Raw genomic sequence first — 23788 nt, forward strand, 5'->3', positions numbered from 1 at the left:
ATCAGCAGGTGAAGGACAAATTCGTGGGCTCAGCTTTTCGTTCTTAGGCTGCTGGGTTTGGTCCTTGTCTGCCCAAGCTGTGTTTTTGTTGAGCTGGAGAGCAGAAGCACTTACATGTATATAAACTGTACACACACGTGTACACATGTACAGAGTGTATGAATAAATGTGTGTATTGTCTACATACTGGATAGCTACATATTGATTACTTACATATATATATATATGTACATAAAATATTGCCTAGAGCTCAAAGGAGCATATTTATGTGCATAAGTATTGCATGTTCATATACATATCCACATGTACATAAAATATTATCTGAAACTCAAAGGGTTATTTTTTTGGTCCCTGCACCATGGGCTTCACACAGTTTTAGCAGAATTTAGAGTCCTGGAATCAACAGGAACATTAAGACTTGCTTGTGTGAGTAACAGTTTGTTTTTCTGATTCTGTATTACAATTATTTCAATTTAGGGATATTGTCCAAGTTGTGTGTGCCACCAAAATCAAGGAAACAATAAAATATAAGTATTAAAGTCACCATATGTTTGCTTATATTTATTCTTACATCTAGAAGTGGAGGGGAAAAGGTCTGTCATGCTTCTGTGAGTATCCAGTGCCCAGCTCCTATAAACACACACAGAGTAACAGCTCTTCTCAGCTACCTGTGTGATCTTACCTGCTCCCCCAGGGGCTGGGCTGAATCGGCAGGCAGAGCAGAGCCTGCACTTCATCCTGAGCTGCTGCGGAGTTTAAACCAACACTTTCTTAGAGAGAAAACCTAGAATCTTATCTGCCAGCAGGAGGTGATGCTCTCCTCGCGAGCCGCAGCGGTGGCAGAACCTGCAGGGGTCAGCTGGAGCTGTAGTGCAGGAAGGGATGAGCTGCCTCCCATCCCCTTCCTGCCCGTATGGAGCATTTTAATCCTGATCCTTCCTGTTGGACATACCCTGGAGAAACGCCATGATCATGTGGTTTAATCTCGTTATGAACTGTTCTGAGCTGCTGGCCTCGGTGTCACCCATGCTAATTATTTCCACCTTTGTGTCAGACTCCTCTGCTTGGCTCATAACCCACCGAGATGGCAGTGGCTCTGGGGATGAAGCATTTGCTGCTGACCATCTCTGTTGGATGGTGGAATGTGGTCCCTGAGGCTCTGGTTGAACCTGCTGCTGGTGCAAGGACTCTGAAATGTGTTTGCCTGGTTAAGGTGACCATGGATGAAGGGAAAAGAAGGACCTGTTTGACTCTGCAGTGGCTATACAGTGGCTATGTTATCCATCAGGAAATGTGAGTGTTCCTGCTGCTCTGCAGGACCCCAGGTCTGAGGTCACCCAGGCATCTCTGCCGTCACCCCGTGCGTAGGCTGGCACCTCTCACTCGTGTAAATATCTGTGGCAAAAGAGCTTTAAGGGGAGGAACAAGAGCAAAAGCACAGACTCACCATTCACCAGCGCTGGGCTACAGCACCGTGGGTGGCTGGAGGCCGAGCTGGATGAGCCAGAACGATCTCTGGCATTCCCTTCTCATGACTATGTATCTGCCTAATGGCATTGGCATTCAGCCCCAGGTCCTCTCCACCCAGCTCGGGGCAGGGCGTAGCCTGAAGGCCAGGAGCTCAGCTATCACCACGAGGAACAAAGCCCATGATCCAGCCACACACTGAGCCTGGGAAGAAAGCGTTTGAGCGGGGGAAGAAAGTGTTTGAGCTGGTTGCTGCCTGAGAAAGAAGAGCATAAACCCTGGCTTTCCTCCAACCTCCAGCACTTGGACTTGGATCATTCATCCTCCATCCCAGGGGAAATTCCGTGCAGTGCAATTTGGGGCAGGCTGTTGAGGGAATTGGGGAGTAGAGCATCGCTGGAGCAGCGGCGTGGACGAGGCTCCTCCCTCCACCAGGATCCTGGGCTCTGTCCGGCACCCCTTGCTTTGTGTCTGGCTGCCTTTGCTGGTGTCCTGCGGACAGGAGCGACACAGAAGGAGTGAGCGGTGGGTCTGTGAGCATGTCTGTGACACCTGCAGGGCAGGGGCCAAGAAGACCTGGTGTTGCTGTGGGGAGAGCTGTGGGAATTGCAGGGTGCAAATCTGTGAGTGACAAAGCCCTGCCTGCCCTGCTGCCTGCATGGACACTTGGATTTATCGCAGCTGCACGGATGTCACAGCATCTCTGCAGGGGCTGGGTTAGAATTTACATTGGGATTGAAGCTCCCCACTTTTGGGGAGACAGGACACTACTCCTCTAAACTCCAGATGGTTTTGCAATGAAAATGTTGCAGACTTGGAGGCTGGGCTGATGTGGAGAAGGCTCCAGAGATTTCTACACTGAAAACTCCTGGGCAGAAGGCTGTGGATGAAATACTGCCACACCTGGGACTTCTTCAGACATCAGCCCGTGCTACAGGTAATTATCTCCCAGCCTGTCATCTTCAATCCAGGCTGCATTTGCTGTGACACCTTCTGTGTGTTACTTGCATGGGTACAACTTGTAATGCACACAAAAGCTGCCAAGCTGTCATGTTCTCCTTTCCGTCTGAGCGGCAGCAGTCTCTGAGGAAAGGCAGAACATCTCACATACCTGGCAGCAGCGTGCTTCAGCATTGTCATTGATGCTGTGCTCTAATACAACAAAAAGGAAGAGTAGTGCAGGGGTGTAATGAACCTCATATAGCCAGAAACTATTTTAAAAAATGGAAAGGTTGTTTAAGGCAAAGCCAGCGTTAAACCATCAGGCATCCTCCTGCACTGCTAAGACACAGAGCACCCAGGTGCTGCTCAAGGAGCAGGAGGTGTGTGCTCTTCACCTGGAGGACTTCAAGAGCCCTGTTAGTCCCACACTCCAGGTTAGGCTCTTGTGTGAGCGTTCTGTTCGCGTGGCAGCCAAATCTTACCAGAAGCATGAGTTTATCGTGAGTGCCTGCTCTGGCTGGGCCTCATGGCAGTGCTCACAGGGTGACCTCTAAGGGCCTGAAGTGGTTAATGGAGCTGGACACGGCGTCTGGAGCTGGTCCCATCAGTCTCAGGAAAGCTTTCCTTAAGAGAGAGGCTTGGAAATGCCAACAGCACTTTCCCTCTCCATTATCTCTAGCCATTATCTCAGTTCTAGGAGAGAGAACAAAAGTTTCAAGCCACATTAAATGCCACTGCTAGCTGGATTACATTGCCCTTTGTGATCTTTCCATGGTTTCATTTAAATCAAAGCTGCTTTCCAATTTTCTTTCAAAATCTGTGAGAAGTTGCAGCTTTTCCCAGCTGGTGAGGCCTTATTTCCTCTCCCTCTCTTGTTTTTTCCCTTTTGCACTTCACAGGCTCCTACCAAGGGTGTCTGACACTTTGCCTTTCAGGGCAGCCTCCTAATTGCCTGTGTAAGCCGAAAGTCGGATGCCCAATCCACATCCCTGCAAAGGTGATAATCAGGGAGCTCCTCTGGCTTTGGCAGGCAACAGCTGGAGTCTGGGAAAGGGGAACCGAGGGCAAACAGGGGTGGGGAGCTGATAGGGGTGGCAGGGAGTCTGACAGAGGTCCTGCGGGACTTTGATGTTTTTAGAGTACTTGGGTTCCTCTGTCCATCCATGGGGCAGGTGCAGGAGAGCAGCGTGAACAACATCAGCACATTCCAGAATAAAACAGAATAAAGAGCTCATCATGACTACCGCCTCTGGCCTATGCTCTGGACATGCTCAGGCCCTCCACAGCTGATGGGGTGCCTTGGTTTCCTGTGGTAAAACCAGGAGGTGCAGAATGGCCAAGAAAGAGTTTTTAACCATGGCAGGAGATAATAGGTTATCTGGAGATGTTGGGCACTGGAAAGTCATGTAAGCAATCCACAGCTCTCAGTATTCTATTTTTGATAACTATTGAATCAGGGTGGGTTTTCGTTTGTTTGGGTCTTTTTCCAAGCTATTTATTAATTTTGTTTTAAAGCTTGTCCTAAAGTTTATTTATGGGTCTCCTGTTTACATATTTCCTTCTGATTTTAGTTATGAAAAAATCTGCCTCTTTGGAAGCCTGGGATGTCTGTATTCCCTTTGAAGGTCTGTTTTCTGTTTGCTGAAAATGAATGCAATCAGTTCATGATCATTACTTCCCAGGTGACTGCCAACTTCCAGCCCAGTGGTCAGGAGCCCTGTCACCCTTGGGAGGTGCCAGGTAGTTGCTGCATGCTGGGCACAGCATCACACTGGCCATAAGGTGCCATCTATAACCACCAGACCTCAGAGAATTGTTTAGGTTGGAAAAACCTCCAGGATCATCGAGTCCAGCCATTAACCCAGCACTGCCAAGCCCACCACTAAACCATGGCCCACAGGTACCTCCAGGGATGGTGACTCACTCACCTCCCTGGGCAGCCTGTTTGTGTTTTCGCTGAGGTGTGTAATGTCCCCAGCAGATGTTTCACAAGCTGGCTGGCTCCTTATAAACACTCCTCTTCTCTCCATAGAGCCCAGACAGGTCTTTCAAGAGCTCCTTGCTCCTCTCTGCTCTGCAAGTTTTGTGCAAATTCCTGATTCCTTGTGCCAGGTTAGAGGCACCCAGTGAAGGCAGCAGGGAGAAGCAGGCCAGGCAGCTCCTGCATTCAGCTGCTGCCTCTAAACCCGGACTAACTACCCTGGCTTAGCCCAGCCTCTAGCAGAGCTGGAAAGCAGCGGTGCCTGTCCAGCCCCTCCTCTACGGCTGGGTGAGCTCAGAGCTGTCACCTCCCTCCCTTCAGGTGCCATTAGGCATGTTGATCTGCAAAGCCACCCCAAGCGCTCCCTATAACCAAAGCAAGCCAGCTGGGGTGCAGGCATTACCATTGCCACACAGATGTCTTGGGGAAAGCTTTAGGATTTAAAACCAGCACCTTCCCGAGAATAGGCATCACTACAAACCAGCCTTTCAAATGCCAACATTGTCCGGAAAGCAAAATATTGGGTAAGACTGAGTTGTGGGGGGGATCAGAGGGATTGATTGCGACTGTTTCAGGAGCAGGCAGAACGGTGTAAAGGTGAGCCCGTGTCCCTGCTCCTCGGCAGCTCCCGCGGGACTCGCTCAGGTGCCCTGTGCGGAGGGACGAGGCTCCGGCAGCGCTGCTGGAAGCGGACCCGTCCTCCGCGTCAGTCCAGTGCCACCTACAGCAGCCAGAGCAGAAACTGCAGCAGCCGGCAAACCGATGGAAGCAATTCCAGCAGGCTCCAGCCAAAGGCGTGCTCACATCACTGAGTGGCCTTTGAGGAACTTTTTCCTTAGCACCGGGCAGGTGAGGACAATGGAATGGAGGCTTCTGGTTGAAGGCTGGCAGCTGTTTGTGTCTGCTGGTGGTGATATTTCTAAACCTCCAGCAGCTCCCTCAATGATCTGTCCTGTTCCTTGCTGTTTTGTGTATTAGATGTACTCATCTTTATCTCCAGGGAAGAGATGGATCCCTATGAAGTGAGGAAAAGCCCTCCCTCAGGTTTGTGCCAGTGTTTACACTCATTACTTTTTTTCAGTCGGTAACTCTGAAATGTCAGTGAAACATGAGGCAGTGCTTAGGTGCTTGAAATAAATGCATTTAAAATGACACTTCAGAAGTGTGACTTCTGTAAGTCGCACCACTTGCTTTTTGGGGAAGTGATTCCGTAGGAGAATGAATCTTTTCTCTGAAAAGATATTCACAGTTTTGGTGCATTTACAACAGAAACATCTTTGAAATCTAAAGCTGCATAAATACTTAGGAAAAGACAGACACAGGCTGCAAACCGCATTATCCTCTTGCACTGGACTAGAAAGATCACCTCTGTTCCGATGCCATTCTCTCCTACAGGAATAGCCCATGTAACACTGGAACTGGTTAGTTTATTTTTTTTTCCCAGCTGTTGACTTTTCTGTTCTTGTCCAAATTCTAAAAAAGCTCAAGCACTTCACCTACTTGTTTCTCTTCTGTTGAAGGATCAGTCCAAGTCCTGTTGTTACCCAGCTGTTTTCAGAAGGATATCCTTTGAGCATGTGAAAGTCCTGAATTGACAGTGAGCACCCCTCTGGCTCTCCAGACACAATAATGCTCCAGGCTAATCCTCGATGTGGGAAGATCCTAGAGCAAGTGCTTTTTCCTTTTTTAACTCAGCAGGAGCTAAACAATTCCCAAATAAACTTGCCAAAGTGTGGAGCTGGTTCAAGGTACAGCTCTTGCCCTCTAAGACAGATGTAGGGCATTTCTTTTAATTCTGGCACTACTGAAGATGCAGTTGGTCAATAGTATTTGGTGCTACTGGTGGTTTGAAATATCCCAACCAGTGTTTTTATGTAGTTCTGCTTCTGTTGTGCTGGCAAAAATTTGTTAGAGCCACATCAGGGAACTGATTTGGTTTAATAAGGAACCCACGACACTAAAGGCAAGTAGGTGACACATGGCTTGGAAGTCACTGCATCACTACAACTGAAACAAGAGAGCAACTGCAGTGAGGGGAAATAACCTGGGTAGGAGTTGCTGCCAAAACACACCACTGACACAGTCAATTCACTTTTGTCCCACACTCTCCTTCTCATACTAGAGAGAAGCTTGAGTGTGCTCAGAGAGCTGAAGGCTCTTTTGTCCCACTCATTGTCACTGCCTTTTAGAGCTGGTGACACCAAAGGTTTGCCCCCTGGGCAGGGATTACCAGATCTAACATCCCCAGCCACTGGCTTTAAACCAGCAAAACTTCAGCATGCTAAGGTGACCTCCCATGCCCCCTGCATCCCAGTTTCCTAATGAAGCAGTCAGTAAACACACCCATTTCCTTTCCACAGAGAGTCCACTTGTCCTGTCACAACCTCCATGAGATGTGGTTTGCAGAGCCTCAGTGTTTCTCTTCTCCCTCCAACACACTGTGGAACAGATCCCCAAGCACTGTGTCTATGATGATATCCTTCCCACCTGTCCATCCTTTCCATAACTCCTTGGGATGCTAACAAAGCTTGTGGATGTGAGTTCAGAAGCTGGGGATACTCAGTTGAAAGGATACCAAGAGCTTTTATTTAATGACATCAAATACACAGGCAAAAAAAGGTAAATATTCCTAAATCTAACCAGAGGTTTTCCCTTTAGGGGGCTTTGCAAATAGGGATGGCTTGATCTGGTCTCTAGACAGACCTCTCACTGAAAAAAGCCTTGCTGCTCTTTCCTTCAAAGTGCCTCCACATTTCAGTCCCAAAGACATCAATCCCATCTTCAGCTTCTCTAAGCCCAGGGCTTCCAGCTCAGCAGCAGAGTTGAAGGCCAGCAGGTCTATTGGTTCTACCTCCTGAAAAGAGAAAAACATTTGAGAAAAACATTCAAGAAAAAACAGGAGTTCAAGAAGCATTTGGACAATGCTCTCGGGCAGATGGTGTGATTCTTGGGGCTGTCCTGGGCTGGGCCAGGAGCTGGACTTTTGACTCTTGTGGGTCCCTCAGAAGATTCTATGATTATCCCAGGAAAGTTCAATACTCCCAAGAAAACTGAATGAAGAACATCAGTTCACCATCTTGCCCAGCAGTTCAGCAGCTTCATCTCAGCTTCCAGAGGCACAGCAAAGCTGACAGCCCCTTTCTAGCCTGATGCAGAATATAACCAATATACCTCCAGCAGGAGCAGGAAGGAAGATAAGTTATTTCTAATGCAGTCAGACTGTAATTAAAAAAAAATTATTAAGAAGCATCTCTTTTTAATAAGATTAACCCCAAAAAACAAGTTGTGAAGTTCACATCTCATCCTGCCACTAAAAGAAAATGTGGATTATAATTTCATCTTCAAAGGAAATTGGTATATTTGTAAATTAACTGAAGGTAAAAAGGACCCCTACAGATAGTCTAGTCCAATCCAGAGCCTTGTCTACAAAAAACCATGGAATAGACAGGATAATCAAATGCTGGAATTTACTAACACACTATAAAGGACACCAAAATCTAAGCCCATTTTGTTCAATATTTAAATGCACATACTGCTCTTATAGTCTGTACCTAAGAGACTTCAGAGCAAGGAATAACAGCAGTGGGAATGAGAGAACTCCCCTTATGCACTCAGCAAAAACAATTCTTGCCAGCAAAATCAGAACCTTTGTCCTGCTAAGCATACAAAAACCCAACTGGTTACCTCATTATTCTCACCCTACTTCTAAAAAAAAAAAAAAAAAAAAAAGGAAAAATTCATCAAGGACTACTATAAAAATATTTCCACCTGCAATAACAATCTGACACAGCATTGGTGGAGTTTCCTGTTCTAGGAATAGAAAGTCTCACAAATACTGAGCAAAAGGTAAACAGTGAAGAATGGTAAACATCCTGTTTAAAACTTGCTAGCTCTAATAGTACAGTAGATGGCAAAGTTCTAATTGATCAGATTACATCCCTGGTCTTTTCCCCATTGAACTGTAATGAACTTTCACACATCAGAGTTCAGTTGCCAGTGGCAGACTTTACACCCAAGGTGAAAAAAGGCAGAAAAATCCCAGTAACTCCCCAGCCTGAAAAAAAGAGCTACACTCTTTTTTTATTATTGCTAGAGTAAACCCAGATTCATTATCCCCACAAATCTTTAACAGCAATATTAGGCAAGGACCCATAAAGCAGAAGTATTGGCACCTTTTGCTGCCAAGTATCAGTTGGGCTCTCATCAGTCCAGTGGGAAAGCTGGAGCTTGTTTGCTTCTTCAGCTCTAAAAGCAGCTGAAGACACACCACATTTTGTCCTGCTTCATACTTACTGGGCTCTGTACCTGGTTTGTGTCCTGTGCCTTAGCAGGAACATTTTCTTGCTCTTCTTTCTGAGCTTGAGTCACTCCATTCTTTCCTTGGGTGTCTTCCTCTGGGGCCTCTGTCATTTTACTGTTTTCTTCAGACAGAATTTCAGCCTGCCCACCTGTGCACACCTCTCCTTGCAGATCTTTTCCAGGAGCTTCTGGCTCCTCCAGTGGTTTCTCACTTGCACTGGCAGGTGGACTGTCCTCTGCTGAAGCCACAGAGCTGCTTGAACACTCATCTGAATTTCCAACACTTCCATTAGCACTGCTGCCTGATGGACAACTTCTGTCAGATGTACAAGGGGAGTCATCCTTATTGTCATCCTCACAGCCTGAGCCTGTGGCCACCCAAGGTGAAAAAAGGCAGAAAAATCCCAGTAACTCCCCAGCCTGAAAAAAAGAGCTACACTCTTTTTTTATTATTGCTAGAGTAAACCCAGATTCATTACCCCCACAAATCTTTAACAGCAATTTTAGGCAAGGACCCATAAAGCAGAAGTATTGGCACCTTTTGCTGCCAAGTATCAGTTGGGCTCTCATCAGTCCAGTGGGAAAAGCTACAGTGCTAGAGCTTGTTTGCTTCTTCAGCTCTAAAAGCAGCTGAAGACACACCACATTTTGTCCTGCTTCATACTTACTGGGCTCTGTACCTGGTTTGTGTCCTGTGCCTTAGCAGGAACATTTTCTTGCTCTTCTTTCTGAGCTTGAGTCACTCCATTCTTTCCTTGGGTGTCTTCCTCTGGGGCCTCTGTCATTTTACTGTTTTCTTCAGACAGAATTTCAGCCTGCCCACCTGTGCACACCTCTCCTTGCAGATCTTTTCCAGGAGCTTCTGGCTCCTCCAGTGGTTTCTCACTTGCACTGGCAGGTGGACTGTCCTCTGCTGAAGCCACAGAGCTGCTTGAACACTCATCTGAATTTCCAACACTTCCATTAGCACTGCTGCCTGATGGACAACTTCTGTCAGATGTACAAGGGGAGTCATCCTTATTGTCATCCTCACAGCCTGAGCCTGTGGCCTCATCCAATCCTGGCCTGGCACAGGGAACATGTTACAAATTAACATGCATCTATCTTTTTTCTTTTAAATAATTTTTTTTAATTGCTACATTTCTCTTTCTAAAACCCTCTTCAGAGAGATATAAGGAGTCACTCTAACAGCTATTTAGGTTAGTTTAGTTAATGGAAGAGCTATCAACACTGAAAAGGAGCTACAAATGCCCAAAACAGGTATTACAGCATTCCCAATACAGAAATGACTGGAATCTTCGACTTCTTTTCCATGTTACATTAAATGAAAGATGCCAGGGGAGAAAACCAATCTTTTTAAAGTTCATTGTAAATTATAATTAATTTATGAAGAAAAGGATAATAGGAAGTAGTAGAATATAATCACTTAGAAGGGATAGGGGGAAAAAGTGCCTATTTTTGCAAATGAAGTTTGTCTGCTCCATCTGGGACAGAATTATAGTAATGCAGAAATGTTTACTTTCAGTTCTTTGATTTAATCAGTTCAGTTTTCTCATTTCTATTTCAGTCTACATCTCAGACTAGACTCTGTTTACTTGTATGTATCTAACTTTATATCCTTTCTAAGGCTTAAGGCTGGAGTATAAAAACCAGGTATAACTCTTACCAAGGACATTTTCTTTTTTCAGATTTTGTTTCGCTCTTTCCAGGCTCTCCTGGTCGCTTCCGACTCTTTCCACTTTCTGATGACACTGCTTTGCTGGCAATAACCTGCAAGCCTTCAAAACAAATTTGAAAGTGAACTTCATCAGGACACAATTAATGTCTGTTGTAAATTCTACTTTACTTTCACTTCAGATGCAATTTAAAACACTAATGGAAATAATCACTATTGGTGACACAGACTCAAAGCTTGAACATAAACTGAATAGCAGCAAAAGCTTTCCTACATGGATTTACTAAGAGTCAATTAAAATTGGATTCCTGAACTGAACTATTAGGTTCTTCATCTCATTCAGCCTCAAGTTTCACTATCTAGCTGACAACAATGTAGGGATAAACAAAGTAACTACAAAGACCAGGAAGTGAAACAAGGTATTTGGCAGTTGGATTCAATATCTAGTTTTTATGTACAACCCCTTTATAGTTTCACTGTGTAACTCTTAGAGCTCAACTAGCAACAACACCCTCACAGAGTCTGGATCTTATTAGGAGGTGACCTAGCTAAGCAAGATGAAGCATTTGTATTGTGTCATGTAGCCCAGTGGAATTTAACAGACACGGCAGACAAAGAGGAAAAAAAATCAAGTAAATTTCGCTGAAATTTAAGATTTCATTTAACTGAAAAAACCCAATTATTTTTTAGATTTTCCTGCTGGAGCGAGGCTAGATGAAGCCGTACCGATGCGCAGGGACTCCTCCTGGCGCTCGGCCATCTCGCGGTACTGCCGCTCGTACTCGGGGTCGGTGAAGGTGTGCCGCGGCTCCGCCAGCTTCCGCTGCAGCCTCTCCAGCCGCCGCTGCTCCTTCTCCGCCTCCCGCTCCGCCTGCTTCTTCACCCACTCCGCCATCCTGCGGCGACACAAGGCCCTCATCAGCGCTCACAGCGGGAACAGCAGCTCCCTGCTCTGCACTACAGAACGCTCCCACCCCTGCTGGGCTGGGACGCAAAGGGAAAAGACAACAGCACCCAGCGGAGTGACTGAGGAGACAGAGACGCGGCTGCAGAGAGGAGAGCAGGGCTTATTCTGAAAGCCAGAAACAGCAGTTAAGTTCACACATCCCCAGGACTGCGGTCTTGCAGCTTCAGAGAGAACTGTGAGAATTCCACACAAGGAATTGTGAATTCTGCACCAAGAGGGGCAGAAGAGCCTCTCAGATTCAGGCTGCAGTAAAATCACATCTATTTTTGCAATAATAGAATTACACTCAGGAAAGCCCTGTTGGCTTCCGGTCCATCTGCACTTAATATTTCACTTTTGCTCTTTTTAGTACTCAAAGCACCATTTCATTGCTACGACAGGCAGTCACTTGACCTCTTTTGTTAACAGAGAGCTACAGGATCAGGTTATTTTGTGATTTCAGCTTCTGAGAAAATGCCTTACGCTTTCTCGTGATTGACGTCCCGCAGTCTCCTTCCGCTGAGATCTCGACAAGCCTCTCTGTTTGTTGTCTTCTCAATCTGAGCACCCAGGGCTCGCAGCATCGACCCAAACCCTTCCAGAGGAACAAAGCAAACAGGAATTAGCTACACAGAAACATCTTGTCAATGTAAGGGATCCAGCTCAGGTTGAATTCTTTAGTTCTCTGGCTACTGAGATCTTGGCATTTATATGTATATTTTTAAAATAATAGAAGATAAAGTCAGTTAGGTCACATAACACACTCAAATCACAGACTATTTGTACCTGAAATATTTGCCTTAAGTGACCACTGAATGAAACCTGGTAGTCTAAGATGACAGGTCTATAGAAATGAGCCCCCTGTTGACAGAGTGTCAAAACTATCCTTTGTCCCCTTTAAAAAGAATTAAGCCCAGAAATTTCTTTTTTAAATTAGGTAAAAAGACACCTCATAGGACCTGGGGGACTTGACCTCAAAGTTAAGGATAGCCAGTTGGACAGGAGCCAGAAAGTCCCACCTGGGCAATTTACTAGAAAAAGAAGAGAAGAAAGGAACTAATTGCTTTTGTGAGGTGTTTTACCAGGGGCAAGGATCTCCTGCACCTGGCTCGGTTTCTCTCTGTAAAGAGTTCTGTTATTTTGCCTTTTATTAAAACTTTTTTGTCTCCAACACTACCACAGAAGCCATCCTGCTGATTTTACGCTTTCTAAGGTAGCTGAGCTATCTTGGGTGTGACATAGATCTCCAAGAGCTTATGAGAGAGACCTGGCTCGAGGAGACTCCTATATCACAGGTCCTTTTCAACACAATTTCAACTCTGAAGTCACTTTGGTGCATGCTACAGACTTCAACTAACAGAGATAAGCTGAAAAGGGATGTGAGGAAGATCTGGACTTCCCTGGTCAATCCTCAGCTTTGCCCAAACACCTCGGTTTTAGCTCAGAGACTTTGTATCAGTGATACACACAACAAGAGATCTGCCAGCATCTGAGACTCCTGCTATCAGTACAGACTACGGCCCAGCAGCAGTTTTTTAACCTAAGAATCTAATCACTAAGAGGCAGAATAAACAACAAACCTCCTTTTCCAGCACAGAGTCTTGGCTCCAGGCTATAAACAACTCCACTCTGCAACGCATCTTCATCGCTGACCAGTCGCCCATTACACTTCACATACAAGCTTTCTTCTGGGATGTTCTAAAAATGCAGCAAAATTCAGTCAGATCATTGAGCCAGAAAAAATGAAACATTCTGACAAAGAAAATAATTCAGCAGTCGTGTTTTCTTCCTTCCAGAGGAGGGGAAAAAAAAAAATCAGACAATCTGAAAAGCATTCTCTAGTGGTGTTTGCTTTAATTCCTGGTTACCAAAGGACTGAATACAGTCTAAATCAGCTTGCAAACGTGAACGGGGAAAAATCGTACTATGGGAAAAATTCAGAAACAACCTGTGACGATCTGACAACAACCTTCATTCCCTGTCCTCCGGTGCCACTAGTGGGAAGGAGATAGAGCCTGGGAAAGGGGGAGGGGAGGAGGGAAGGTGTTTTTAGGATTTCTTTTACCTCTCATAATCCTACCCTGATTTTGACTGGTAATAAATTAAATTCATTTCCCCAAGTCAACTCTGTTTTGCCCGTGACTGCTGAGAGATCTCCCCGTCCTTATCTCGACCTTTGACCCCTTTTGTTACATCTTCTCTCCCCTGTCCAGCTGAGGAGAGGAAGGAGAGAGCGGCTTTGGGGTGCGCCTGGAGTCCTGTCAGGATCAACCCACCACAATGTGTATGAACATATAAACACACACACATACATATATATAACGTAGATAAGAGGCTACAGGGCTCTCTTACAGCAAACCCTGCTGCTCAGCTAAGCGAAAGCAAGGTGCGCCCAGCTGGGCATCGCGGCCTCCCGGCGGGCAGAGGCCGCGGGCGGCCTGCGCAGCGCCGCCGACACCGGAAGCGCAGCGCCTCCCGAGGCCGGCGGGCCCCACACCGGCTCCCCGGCACTCACCAGCTCCCGGGCGCGGTCGCGGCGGAGGCAGAGCACGGAGCCGCCCCCGGGGGGCAGCGGCAGCGGCCGCGCCCGCGGCCCCAGCGGGTCCCGCACCCACAGCGCGTCCGGCCCCGGCGCCGCCATCGCTGCGGCCCGCTCGTCACGTGACGCGGAAAAGGGCGGGGCTGTCGGGTTGAGGCCCCGCCCCCTCCGCCCTTGCGCCTCTCGGCCCGCGTTTATGGCATTTTATAGTTCGCGGTTCCTTGTGTAAACGGTTCAAGGCGAATCCAAGGAGCCTCGCCGTTCCAGTTCTCGGAACTCGTGCGGCCCGCCGGGCTGTGCAGCCTTTCCAGAGCCCGTCACGGGCGGAGCCGCGGGGAGCGCGCGCCGTGGCTCCCGCTGGCGGCGGCAGAGCGGGACGGGAGCGCTCGCGCCCCCTCAGGGCCGGGGGCGCCGCCAGTGTGGGAAACGGGACCTGTGGGTCCTATGAGACCTAAAAATGCCGCGGACATGGGCAGCCCCGCGTTCTCCGGCCAAACACGGTGCGAATTTCACGCGAGGATTTGCAGCGCGGTGGAATCCGTCCCTGCGGCTTCTTCGCCTTGTTTACTCCCACACGCGGTTTTGCGTAGGGGTGGGAAGTGGCCCCGAACTCTGGTGTCTGAGGGCGATGCGCCTGGGTCGGGGAGATCCCAGAGATGGGGACAGACTGGGAGATAAATTCTTTGGGAGCTGCCCTGCAGAGAAGGACTGGGGATTCTTGTGGGTGAAAATCTGGACAGGAGCCAGCAGTGTGTACTTCCAGTCCAGAAACCCAAACACGTCCGGGGCTGCATCCGAAGAATGACAGCTGGCAGGTCAAGGGAGGTGTTTCGCCCCCTTTCCCCTCATGACATCCCACCTGGAGGGCTGTGCCCGGCTCTTCCTCAGCGCAAGAAAGGCAGCCTGTGGGAGCAGATCCAGAGGAGGGCTCGGTGGAGCTGGAGCACCTCAGCCATGAGGACAGGCTGAGACAGCTGGGGTGGTTCAGCCTGCAGAAGAGCAGGCTCTGGGGAGGCCTTGTTGCAGCCTTCCAACACTTAAAAGAGGCTTATAGAAAAGAGGCAGGGAGAGATAGTGATAGGGCAACAGGGATTGGTTTTAAACTAACAGAGCAGAGATTTAGATTAGATGTTAGGAAGGAATTCTTTGCGCTAAGGATGCTGAGGCACTGGCACAGGGGGTACCCAGAGAAGCTGTGGCTGCCCCATCCCTGGAAGTGTTCAAGGCCAGGCTGGATGGGGCTCTGAGCAACCTGGGCCAGTGTGTGGCATCCCTGCCCATGGCAGGGGCTTGGAACAAGATGATCTTTAAGATCCCTTCCAACTTAAGCCTTTCTATTATTCAATTACGTGGTCACATGTAATGTGTTTAAATCAGAATGAAAGTTGATCTGGAGCAGGAGTCCACAATCAGCTAGCTGTTCATGACATGTGGTAACTACCTGTAAGCAGAAGACTGAAGAATTAATTAGGAAAAAAAAAAATCCCACCTCTACCTGTTCAGGAAAGGATGTGTACAGAGGTATGATGGTGATCCAGTGCAACCATTGTACTCTTTGGTGGTTTCAGATCTCCTCCATGTCTTCATCTTCAGTATAACCATCCACAAAGAGTATATTTGAAGGCAGGCTGCTCCCAGATGTCTGTGGTGGGAGTTGTTTCAAACACTAGCAAGGATGTGGTTGGACTGCCCTGAGACCTGCAGTGTGGTACACCTGTCACTTTATCTCCACACAGCAATGTTTCCTGCAGTGCCTTTTTGTTTAATAGCACCATGGGCAAAGACTATTGCTTATGGTGTCATCTGCCCACTGCAGGTGTGTCCCCACCCGAGGTGGGACTTCCCTGCCAGGGTGGCACCTGGAACCCTGAAAATCCCTGTTAGCAGGCGAGATAGGCTCCTGTGCTGGAGCCTGCAGCTGAATCCAGCTCTTAAGCATGGTGCTGCTTTAGGAAGGTGGGGGTTGTGTCTGAGCTGCTTGGCTGTTCCCGAAAGTTTGGTGGTGTGGCTGTCCTACTCTTTAAGCCTGCTGAAGAGCCATGCTGCCTGGCCAGGCCTGTGCCAGCACGAGTAAGTGGTTCTCATGCCTGGCTGTCTTAAGCTGATGTGATAAAGAAGGAGGAAGCTGGGAAACAAAGAGGCAGAGAGATGACTTGAAGTGGAGACTTCAAAATGTAAACAAATGAGTAATAACTTAATTAAGGGGATCTCCCGATGGGTTTGTCTTGGCCAACTCACAAATCAAACATCACCCACCATTTCTTACACTGTAATTTTAGCTAAAATATTTTTGTAAAGGGTTCTGACCCAGTCCAGACAATCCCTTACTGTCTCTATTTGCTACAACAGGTTGATATTTCTGAGTTATGTGTCATGTTGACACAGTGGAGCCATTCAAACCCTATGTGTCTGTAGCCTGCAAAAGCTATGGTTATTTTTTGCTGGATCAGGCCCAAATTCAGTTGACATTGTATTTGAAGTCGTGTGGTAGTGCTTGTTTAATTCCATATCTGTAGCATGGCACCTGATGTTAAATTCCATCAGATTTGGGGTATTTTTATTCATTTGTGGTATCTGATTGAAGTGTAATTGGTGAACGTGAGGTATGCATGTATACTTATGCAGATGAATTTTCTTCTGATCTGCGGGATTTCACTTCCATTCTGAGGGCATGAATCATTTCCTCCTCTGAAACTCCTGTTCTTGACATGGAGGGTGTGGAACTTGCCAGAACAGGCCAAATAGGTGGAGTTGTCCCGGAAAGAGCTGGGCCACAGAACTGCCCTGTGGGTGTTCTGAATCAGTGTAATCCACAGGTTGTTTGAGCCGTGTCTTTTCTGAGTGTTTCAGTCTACTCTTTTATCTCTGGGATTTTGTATCACCTCAGTGAAAAGTGGACCTAAAAAGAGGCCCCACTGCATCCTGAGAGATGTCCCTCCATGACGGCAACCCATCATTCCTAACTGTGGCAGCTGGATTCTGCCTGCAGGTTGGAGCTGTGAGACCCTGAGAGCAGGAGAGCTGACAGCAGTGGGGTGCTGCTGACACAGATCAGCTCCTACATCACCACCTTACAGGTGGTTTTGGGCTTCTAATGCCATCCTCTGTCCAGTGCTGGGGCTGTGGTTGGGTGGTTGTGTCTGTGACTTGCCCAGATCCTTGCACACAGTCAGACTACAAGCAAGCAGCATTTAACAAGCAGAGGAGTGGTTTTGTCTCAGCTCAGCCCTTCAGCAGACCCTGCTCTCAGGATTTATGCAACACCATTTAGCTGGTTCATGTCAGTGGGCGAGTGTTCCTGTGTCTCTTGTTCTTCATTATGCTTCTATTCCTAGAACTCATCAAAAGTCTATTGCCTTGCTCCTCACAGAAAAGTCTAAATAAGTCAAAAGGGCTGTTATTATAATTTCCCATTTGAAATGTATTTTATGAGAAGTGTTATTCTCTTGGTAAAACAATGAACACTCTCTGATTCTGCAGTGGTGCTTTGGACTTAGTTAATAAATCATGCTTGCCACTTTTCATTTAGAAAGGATTTTGCAGACATAATTAATTAAACCTGACAGTATCCTTGTGGGATAAGTAAGTACTCTGACTATTTCAATGGTGACACTCAGGCAAACTGGTTATTCTACCTTATCAAATCAGTCAAAGGATCAAGTCTAGAATTTAAAACTTTCTTCTATCTTGACATAATTTAGGAGATGAGACCACCCATCCTTTTTGTATTTCATCCTGATATCCGTATGTGATGGAGATAGCGGGTGGGGTTCTGTGGCCTGCACGATGCAGTGTGGGAGACCAGGCTGTGATCTGCTTCAAATCTATTCCTTGATTTGACATGGAACACAGATTTTTCAGTCTGTCTGGAACCATCAGACGTGTTACTGTCATAACACTGCAATTCATTCACTTGTTCATTCATTCACCCTCATTGTTTCCTGCAGTGTGTTCCATTTTAATGGTGCTATCAATGCTTTCCAGTGTTCTTTAATGGTTTGTCAAGACCAGGATCACAGTAAGGTACTTGCTGGCCCTTGTCTTCTAATCTGCACTTGAAAGATGCTTGTGGGAGTGAAGAACACGAAACCAATTGTTCACTAGGGGCCCAGACTAGCAAGGATGGGTCAAGAGTTGTTCTGATAAGAATTCAGTGGTTTTCACTTGTAAAAATGCTCCTAGACACAGGTAAGAGAAAGGATGGAAGACTTCACTAAAAGCATGAAACAGATGTGTATGTTCCTTTTAGTATATTCTAAGTGTGCAAAGATATTAACAAAGGTGAATTTTGTCCATGAGGTCACTTCCAAAATTTGATAACATGTCCTTTAAGAGTAGGGGGGGTTTGTCTACAAGGAAGTCAGTCATGTACTATCATAACTATATGGAACTGGATCATCTGGATATATTTTGTTTTACATTTTAATGATATCCCAAAGGGTAAATTCCACATAATGCATTTGCAATTAAATGTGTTGCATGCTTTCATATTATTTTTATATGGAGGATAAGGGATGAAAAGAAACCTGTGTGTGTGTGTGTTCTTAGGACAATAACTAAGAGGCTGTATAACATGAGGGAACACTTTTTTCTTCAGACAGCATGATACTGTTTGACAAAAATGTAATTAACTCTAATGAATCTAAGCTGATACTTGCAAGAGCAGTTTCCTGCCAAATGTCAGTAGTCAGTTGCTTCAGTTTCTGTGTCGTCTACGCAATTGGGAGAGACAGGGAGTTAAGATACTTGACACTGGGATGGGAGCAGGTGAGGCAGAAATAGAAATGTTCATTGTATTAATGCAATAGATACTGTTTAATATTCTTATTGTCTCACAGGGAATGCCTGGATTTCAATCTCTGAACAAGTCTGGGGTGAGTGGCTGGATTTTTTTTATTCTTACAGCCCATAGCTGTTACTAGTGCAGATACTTAGAGATAATCAAGATTTTAAGGTAACTATAAACCCAGTTTTACCCTCACATTGTGCTTAACACCTTTATCTCCATCCTATGCAGGGATATTTAAACTTCAGTTTTTTCATGGGAGGAACATGCACTACTCTGCACCTACATATGTGAAGAACTTGAGAAACCAAGGTCCCTCTTTGTTTGGCCATAAATATCATCAGCACAGTCAGCCTTGTTAGTGTTCTTAATAGCAATTTGAAATTTGGCAGCAATAGTTTGAAATGAATTCATTAATTAAACACCCAGGTAACATCGTAGAAGGTAACACTTCAGGTTCTAAGAATTCCTTAACCTTGGGTTTTCTCTGCTCTGCTAGTCTGAATGCCTAGATTTGGTCTATTTTGGTTAATTTTAACCAAATACAGCTGAAGAGTGCTGGATGGGTCACTTACAGTGAACAGTATATTTTATAGGAAAACAATACCAAAACCAGGCCTCTGCCTCTTTACTTTTGCTCTCCCTCTGATGAAGCTTTTAATTACAGCTTGCAGACACACTGCAGAGACACTGCTTAATTACTAAATCTCTGTGTAGGGACTGGATTCTCGTTTCTTAATTATCACCTATGTGTTTGACAACTTCATAAAAATCCAAAGCTAAGAGTGAGCATCAGGTACTAAATGTATATATTATATGCAAGGTATATCTCTATTTTCTGTCAGACCCCTATCCTTTAAAGTTTTTAAGAAACAGGAGAGAGAGACTGAACATTGTACGGCTTTGCAATGTGTGCTTTTCATCCCATCATGACACTGTCTGCAATAATTAGACCAAAGTTACACTCTTCTTGAAATGATCAGCTGAAGGAGGAAAAAAAAAAAGATCAGGTATCCTCATTTGTTTTTCAACTGAGATGAAAATTGATTTGGAAATGTTCCTTGCTAGAACTGAAGTTGCATTTCCAGTAATTGGGAGGAGCTCCCAAATTATACTGCCCCACCCACGTCTGCCTGCTTTCGGTTTACCTGAAGAGACTACAAAGAAACAGAAAGAGGAAAAGAGGACAGCAACAAAAGGGAGAGCACACAGGACAGGTGTGCTCTAAAAAGACAGAAATTTCAAGCAGAGTGGGTAAGCCCTCATTTTGGGTTATGTTCAGCAGAGATATCAGCTGCTCGGCAGTCTGTGGCATGGTGATGTTCATAAATCCTGTTTAAAGCAGATGGTGACACTGATAATTTGACCTTTGATCAAGTGTTATGAGTCAGATCCTCAGCTAGTGTAAATTCTCAAAGGTCCTCTGGCTTGAGGGAGAGATGCCCCAAGTTAAGGATCCAGTCTGTAATGGAGAGAGGCCTCATTCTTTGGGTGCTGAGTTTGACATGGTTGCCTTTTGACTGGATCATACAAGCCCCATTTATACTCAGACAACATTCTTGTAGGAGTAATGTTTATCTTCTTGTGTAGAGAATGTTCTGCCAGCTTGCTGAGGACCTACAAATTAATAATAACACATTCAGATTTGTATTTGTTTCTCTTCGAAAAAAACCATACAAATATTGATTTAGGGAAAATGTGTGGGGTTTTTTGTTGTTGTTCTATACCATAAGTTTGAGTTGGAGAATACTGACATTATAAGATTACAGATATGTGTAGCTTCTTGTTGATCTGATATTGGAATATTTTGCCATTTTGTTTACTCAATATCTTTTTGCACCCATGCAATTGAAATTAAATTGTTAGTGTGATGTTCAGGGAATACCACTGGTTGGATTCCCCTCCAGTGTTTCTTCTAATCCTTTCTAAAACAGAGGTAATTCTGTGTCATCTATGAGAAATTCTTAATACAGCTCACTAGGCCCCTTGAGGATCTTTCTTAAGTCATATGTATGTGAGGCCTGGAAAAATCATGTCCTCACATGGTTATATTTCAATATTAGAAACATGATGATGATACAGCTGTGCCTTTGCTCCTTCATGTTCCTGTCAGATTTGGGCTCTGGCCTGGAAGTGATGTTGGTGTCAGAATATGCCAGATTGGTTGTTTCTCAAAGCAGGGCTATGAAGAAGTTCCTGCCAGTGTGTGAAAGTCACAGCTGGAAAATCTTGTTGATGATGGTTGTTTTGTAGTGTTTTTTTTTTTCCTCCCTCATGATCTTTTGTATCAGGAAGTTACAGGAACAGTTTGTCAGGAGAAGCCTTCATGCCAGTTGTCTCTCCCCACATGTGCAGACCTGGGCATGGCTCCTATGTGTGCTCACTCCTGGTTTGTGCAGGTAGCCCTTTGCCTGTAAAGGTTCTACAGGTGATCTTGTGCTTCTCAGAACCAAGAACCTTAAATATTGCAGATGTGGCAGGAGCAATCTCCCAGGCCCTCTGAGCCACATCCTGAAATTCAGGGCTGCCAGGCAGCCAGCTTGTCCTTCAGTGCACCACGGGAGAAGGGTGCTGTGTGCTTTTAGCAGGGGGAAGTGACAGTGACTCCCAGGAATGCTTGCTGTCCATTGGGCTAGGGCATATTGGTCAGGGCTAGGCCAAAGGACATAACCTCCAGATGGAATGAAGCATGTAATGTCAAATTCAGTAGCATCTGGTAAATGACTCCCTCTCACAGTGGGGGTTTATCCTGCATAAGCACAGCCCCTCTGCTGAATGTAGGACACAGTGCCAACATGGAAACTGTGCCTGGAAGCCTTGTAGCCCAGGGGAAACAGACTGGCAGCCTTTCCTGTGGTTCTCTGCTGAGGTTTCAAGTGGTGCTGCTTCTCTTTCTCTGTCCTGAGATCTGTGCCTAGTGGTTCATGTTTAATCCAATTGATGTTCTCCACTTTAGTTGCCCAGGCTTGTATTTTAACATCACTTGTACACTGTAAGTTGTAGTGCCAAGACTTAACATGCAGAAGTTATAGTGAATCCCCACAGAACGTATGATTTGCCAGAATCATGCAATGTTAGCACATGCTAAATTTGTGCATTCTCATTTACCTTCTGTTGCTTGCTTGTTTTGATGAGTTTGGAGATGTTAGAGGATCAAGCTTGTGCTTGCAAATACTACTGTCTGACACTTTCTTTAGATTTCAAAAACAAAAGATGAGATTTTTATGTTATCACCTGTCTGAGTTTTGGTAAAACTCCCCAGTCTCACTGTAAAACTTAAGAGGGAATTTTGTCAGCAACTGACTAAGACATACAAGTCATATATGATGAACTGGTGCTGCCTGACAAATCCTTCTCATCACCAGTGATCCCTGGACTCTTTAAGGCAGCTGGGCCCCATGAAAGCAGCTTTGTGGCACTCACAGAGCGAGTGAGGCTTGACAGGCACTGTTTGATCAGAAGGAACCACCTATTGCCACACGGTTCCTGTGTGCCCTCGCTTCCGGCCCCCTCCTCTGACACAAGAGATGTGTGGTCAGAGCGTGTTTGGGAGACAGGAACTTCTAATTCTGGCTCTGGCACTTTCTTCCTTGTGATGTGAAAGCAGCTCTATGGGCACTTTAAAGGAGTTTTTAAAAAATAGCCTCTAATTAGGGTGCCCACGCCTGGGTTTGTAGTCAGAGGCACACTAGGTCTCATTTTCAGAAGTGAATATTTGTGAATCCTTTTATTCTCAGCTGGAATTGTGGATATTGAACATTGAGTAGTCAGGGAAAATTGTTCTTCAGTAGGCTTGTACATGAACTGTGTTGCAGAAGTTTCTGAGCATTAGGAAACTAATGAGAAGTGCTACTATAAAGTGCTATTCTCAATAGCAACTGCAGTTTTCATACTGTGATGCCTTGTGAGATGTGAATTTGAGAAGAAGAGGAGGAGAAATTAAGAAAAATAACCTAAAAATATGGTACAGAAAAGTAGAGTCTACAGAGTGTGTAACTTACAAAGAATGTTGGGAAAATAGGAAGCTTTCATTTCTTTAAAAACCCCCAAAGCTCAGTAGTCTCATAAGACTGAAAATAACTTCATGTTCTTTGCTGATGCTTTAAAATATAATGTCTGCTACTCCATCTTCCCTCTCCCTTTTCTGCTCTCAGGAGACCACTTTCTCCAGAAGTGGGTTTTGAGATTTGGGAATACTTGCTAAGAAAGATGGGACATGTCAGAACACTTCTCAGCTGTCTTAGAGTCAGACCTCAGAACAGTATTTTCAATTTTGAGACCCTTCCTCAGCTGAGGCTTGAGGAAGCATCACAAGTGAGGCTTATGAAGCATCCATGCCATTTCAAGACAGTCTTATGTTTTTACAAGGAACAAGCAGATTTATTTTGAAAGCAACCAGCCTACAGAAAATTGTTCCAAATAAATTAAGATATAGGGTGTCATAGCTGGTATTTTGATCTGCTGTTTGCTGTTGGAGCCTGAGTACTTTGGTCTGTGCTGTTTGCATTGTACTGAAGAGTAGCTGAGTTTCATTCTGCCTGCTATCCCCAGGGCCCTCATGAAGAAGAGATTCATATCTCATGAGATTACCCTACTGAGCAAAGAAATGAAATAAATAATATTATCTTTTAGTTCTGTCAAGTATAGTAGCTCTCAGAGCCTTTCAAGGCAGTGTCAGCAGGGGCTGCAGCCTGCATCAGTGTGTGAAAAGGCATCCTTTACAAGAGCAGTGCTGCAGAATGGAGCCAATGGGAGCCTAATGGGTGGTGGGAAAGAGTGAGCCTTCTTTTCCCCTCCCTAATGCAAGCCTGCAGGGGTTTGTTTTCCAGCAGGTGTGAGCCTTGGGGCAAATCATCCTGCTGGAATTCTCCTACAACAGGAGCTCCTAGGAAATCAGTGTACTTGCAGTAGGGATCTTATTTGGGAACCAATTAGGGCTTGTCTTGGTTGTTCTCCTTGGCACTTTTAATGAACTCAAAACACAGAAGTACTGGAAATAAAAGATTTTGCAGTAGTTTCTGTTAGAAAACCATGGGCTACCCAATTCCTTCCACAGTACAATACAATGCTTCAAAAGACAGCAGAGGTTGTTATCATAACTTAGTCATGTGTGAAGAGCCAGGAGAGCTAAAATCAGTTAAATAATTTTATTA

General features: G+C 45.6%; 1 protein-coding gene and 1 long non-coding RNA gene across 5 annotated transcripts; one reads left to right on the forward strand and one right to left on the reverse strand.

The window, feature by feature from the left end:
* Nucleotides 1–1096: 1096 nt before the first annotated feature.
* Nucleotides 1097–11186, forward strand: LOC121357038. 2 transcript variants are annotated; one of them, XR_005955668.1, is made up of 5 exons: nt 1097–1992; nt 2280–2404; nt 3309–5239; nt 5369–5434; nt 11055–11186. It is a non-coding gene; the product is annotated as an uncharacterized LOC121357038 (long non-coding RNA). The 2 variants fall into 2 exon arrangements; XR_005955667.1 differs by having other exon boundaries at nt 1097–2404.
* Nucleotides 6954–13983, reverse strand: SDE2 (SDE2 telomere maintenance homolog). 3 transcript variants are annotated; one of them, XM_041473973.1, is made up of 8 exons: nt 13826–13983; nt 12891–13008; nt 11794–11905; nt 11091–11260; nt 10356–10467; nt 9732–9754; nt 8696–9057; nt 6954–7244 (listed from the first exon to the last, which is right to left on the reverse strand). In XM_041473973.1, exons 1-8 carry the CDS (start codon nt 13949–13951, stop codon nt 7026–7028), a joined length of 1242 nt encoding a protein of 413 aa, XP_041329907.1. In that variant the 5' UTR covers nt 13952–13983; the 3' UTR covers nt 6954–7025. The 3 variants fall into 3 exon arrangements, with proteins under 3 accessions (XP_041329907.1, XP_041329906.1, XP_041329905.1); XM_041473972.1 differs by having other exon boundaries at nt 8684–9057; XM_041473971.1 differs by lacking the exon at nt 8696–9057 and having other exon boundaries at nt 9358–9754.
* Between the last annotated feature and the right edge of the window lie 9805 nt (nt 13984–23788).

Source organism: Pyrgilauda ruficollis, unplaced genomic scaffold (assembly GCF_017590135.1).
Source record: "Pyrgilauda ruficollis isolate IOZ18807 unplaced genomic scaffold, ASM1759013v1 scaffold31, whole genome shotgun sequence".
Taxonomy (NCBI): Eukaryota; Metazoa; Chordata; class Aves; order Passeriformes; family Passeridae; genus Pyrgilauda; species Pyrgilauda ruficollis.

What these genes read in the sequence shown, in the direction of transcription:
- SDE2 (XM_041473972.1), bottom strand. Translation starts at nt 13,951, where the DNA reads ATGGCGGCGCCGGGGCCGGACGCGCTGTGGGTGCGGGACCCGCTGGGG. An exon ending in GCGACCGCGCCCGGGAGCTG is followed by an intron (nt 13,009 to 13,825) that starts GTGAGTGCCGGG and finishes CTGCATTTTTAG; the next exon opens with AACATCCCAGAAGAAAGCTT. An exon ending in GGAGGAGTCCCTGCGCATCG is followed by an intron (nt 10,468 to 11,090) that starts GTACGGCTTCAT and finishes TTTGTTTTGAAG; the next exon opens with GCTTGCAGGTTATTGCCAGC.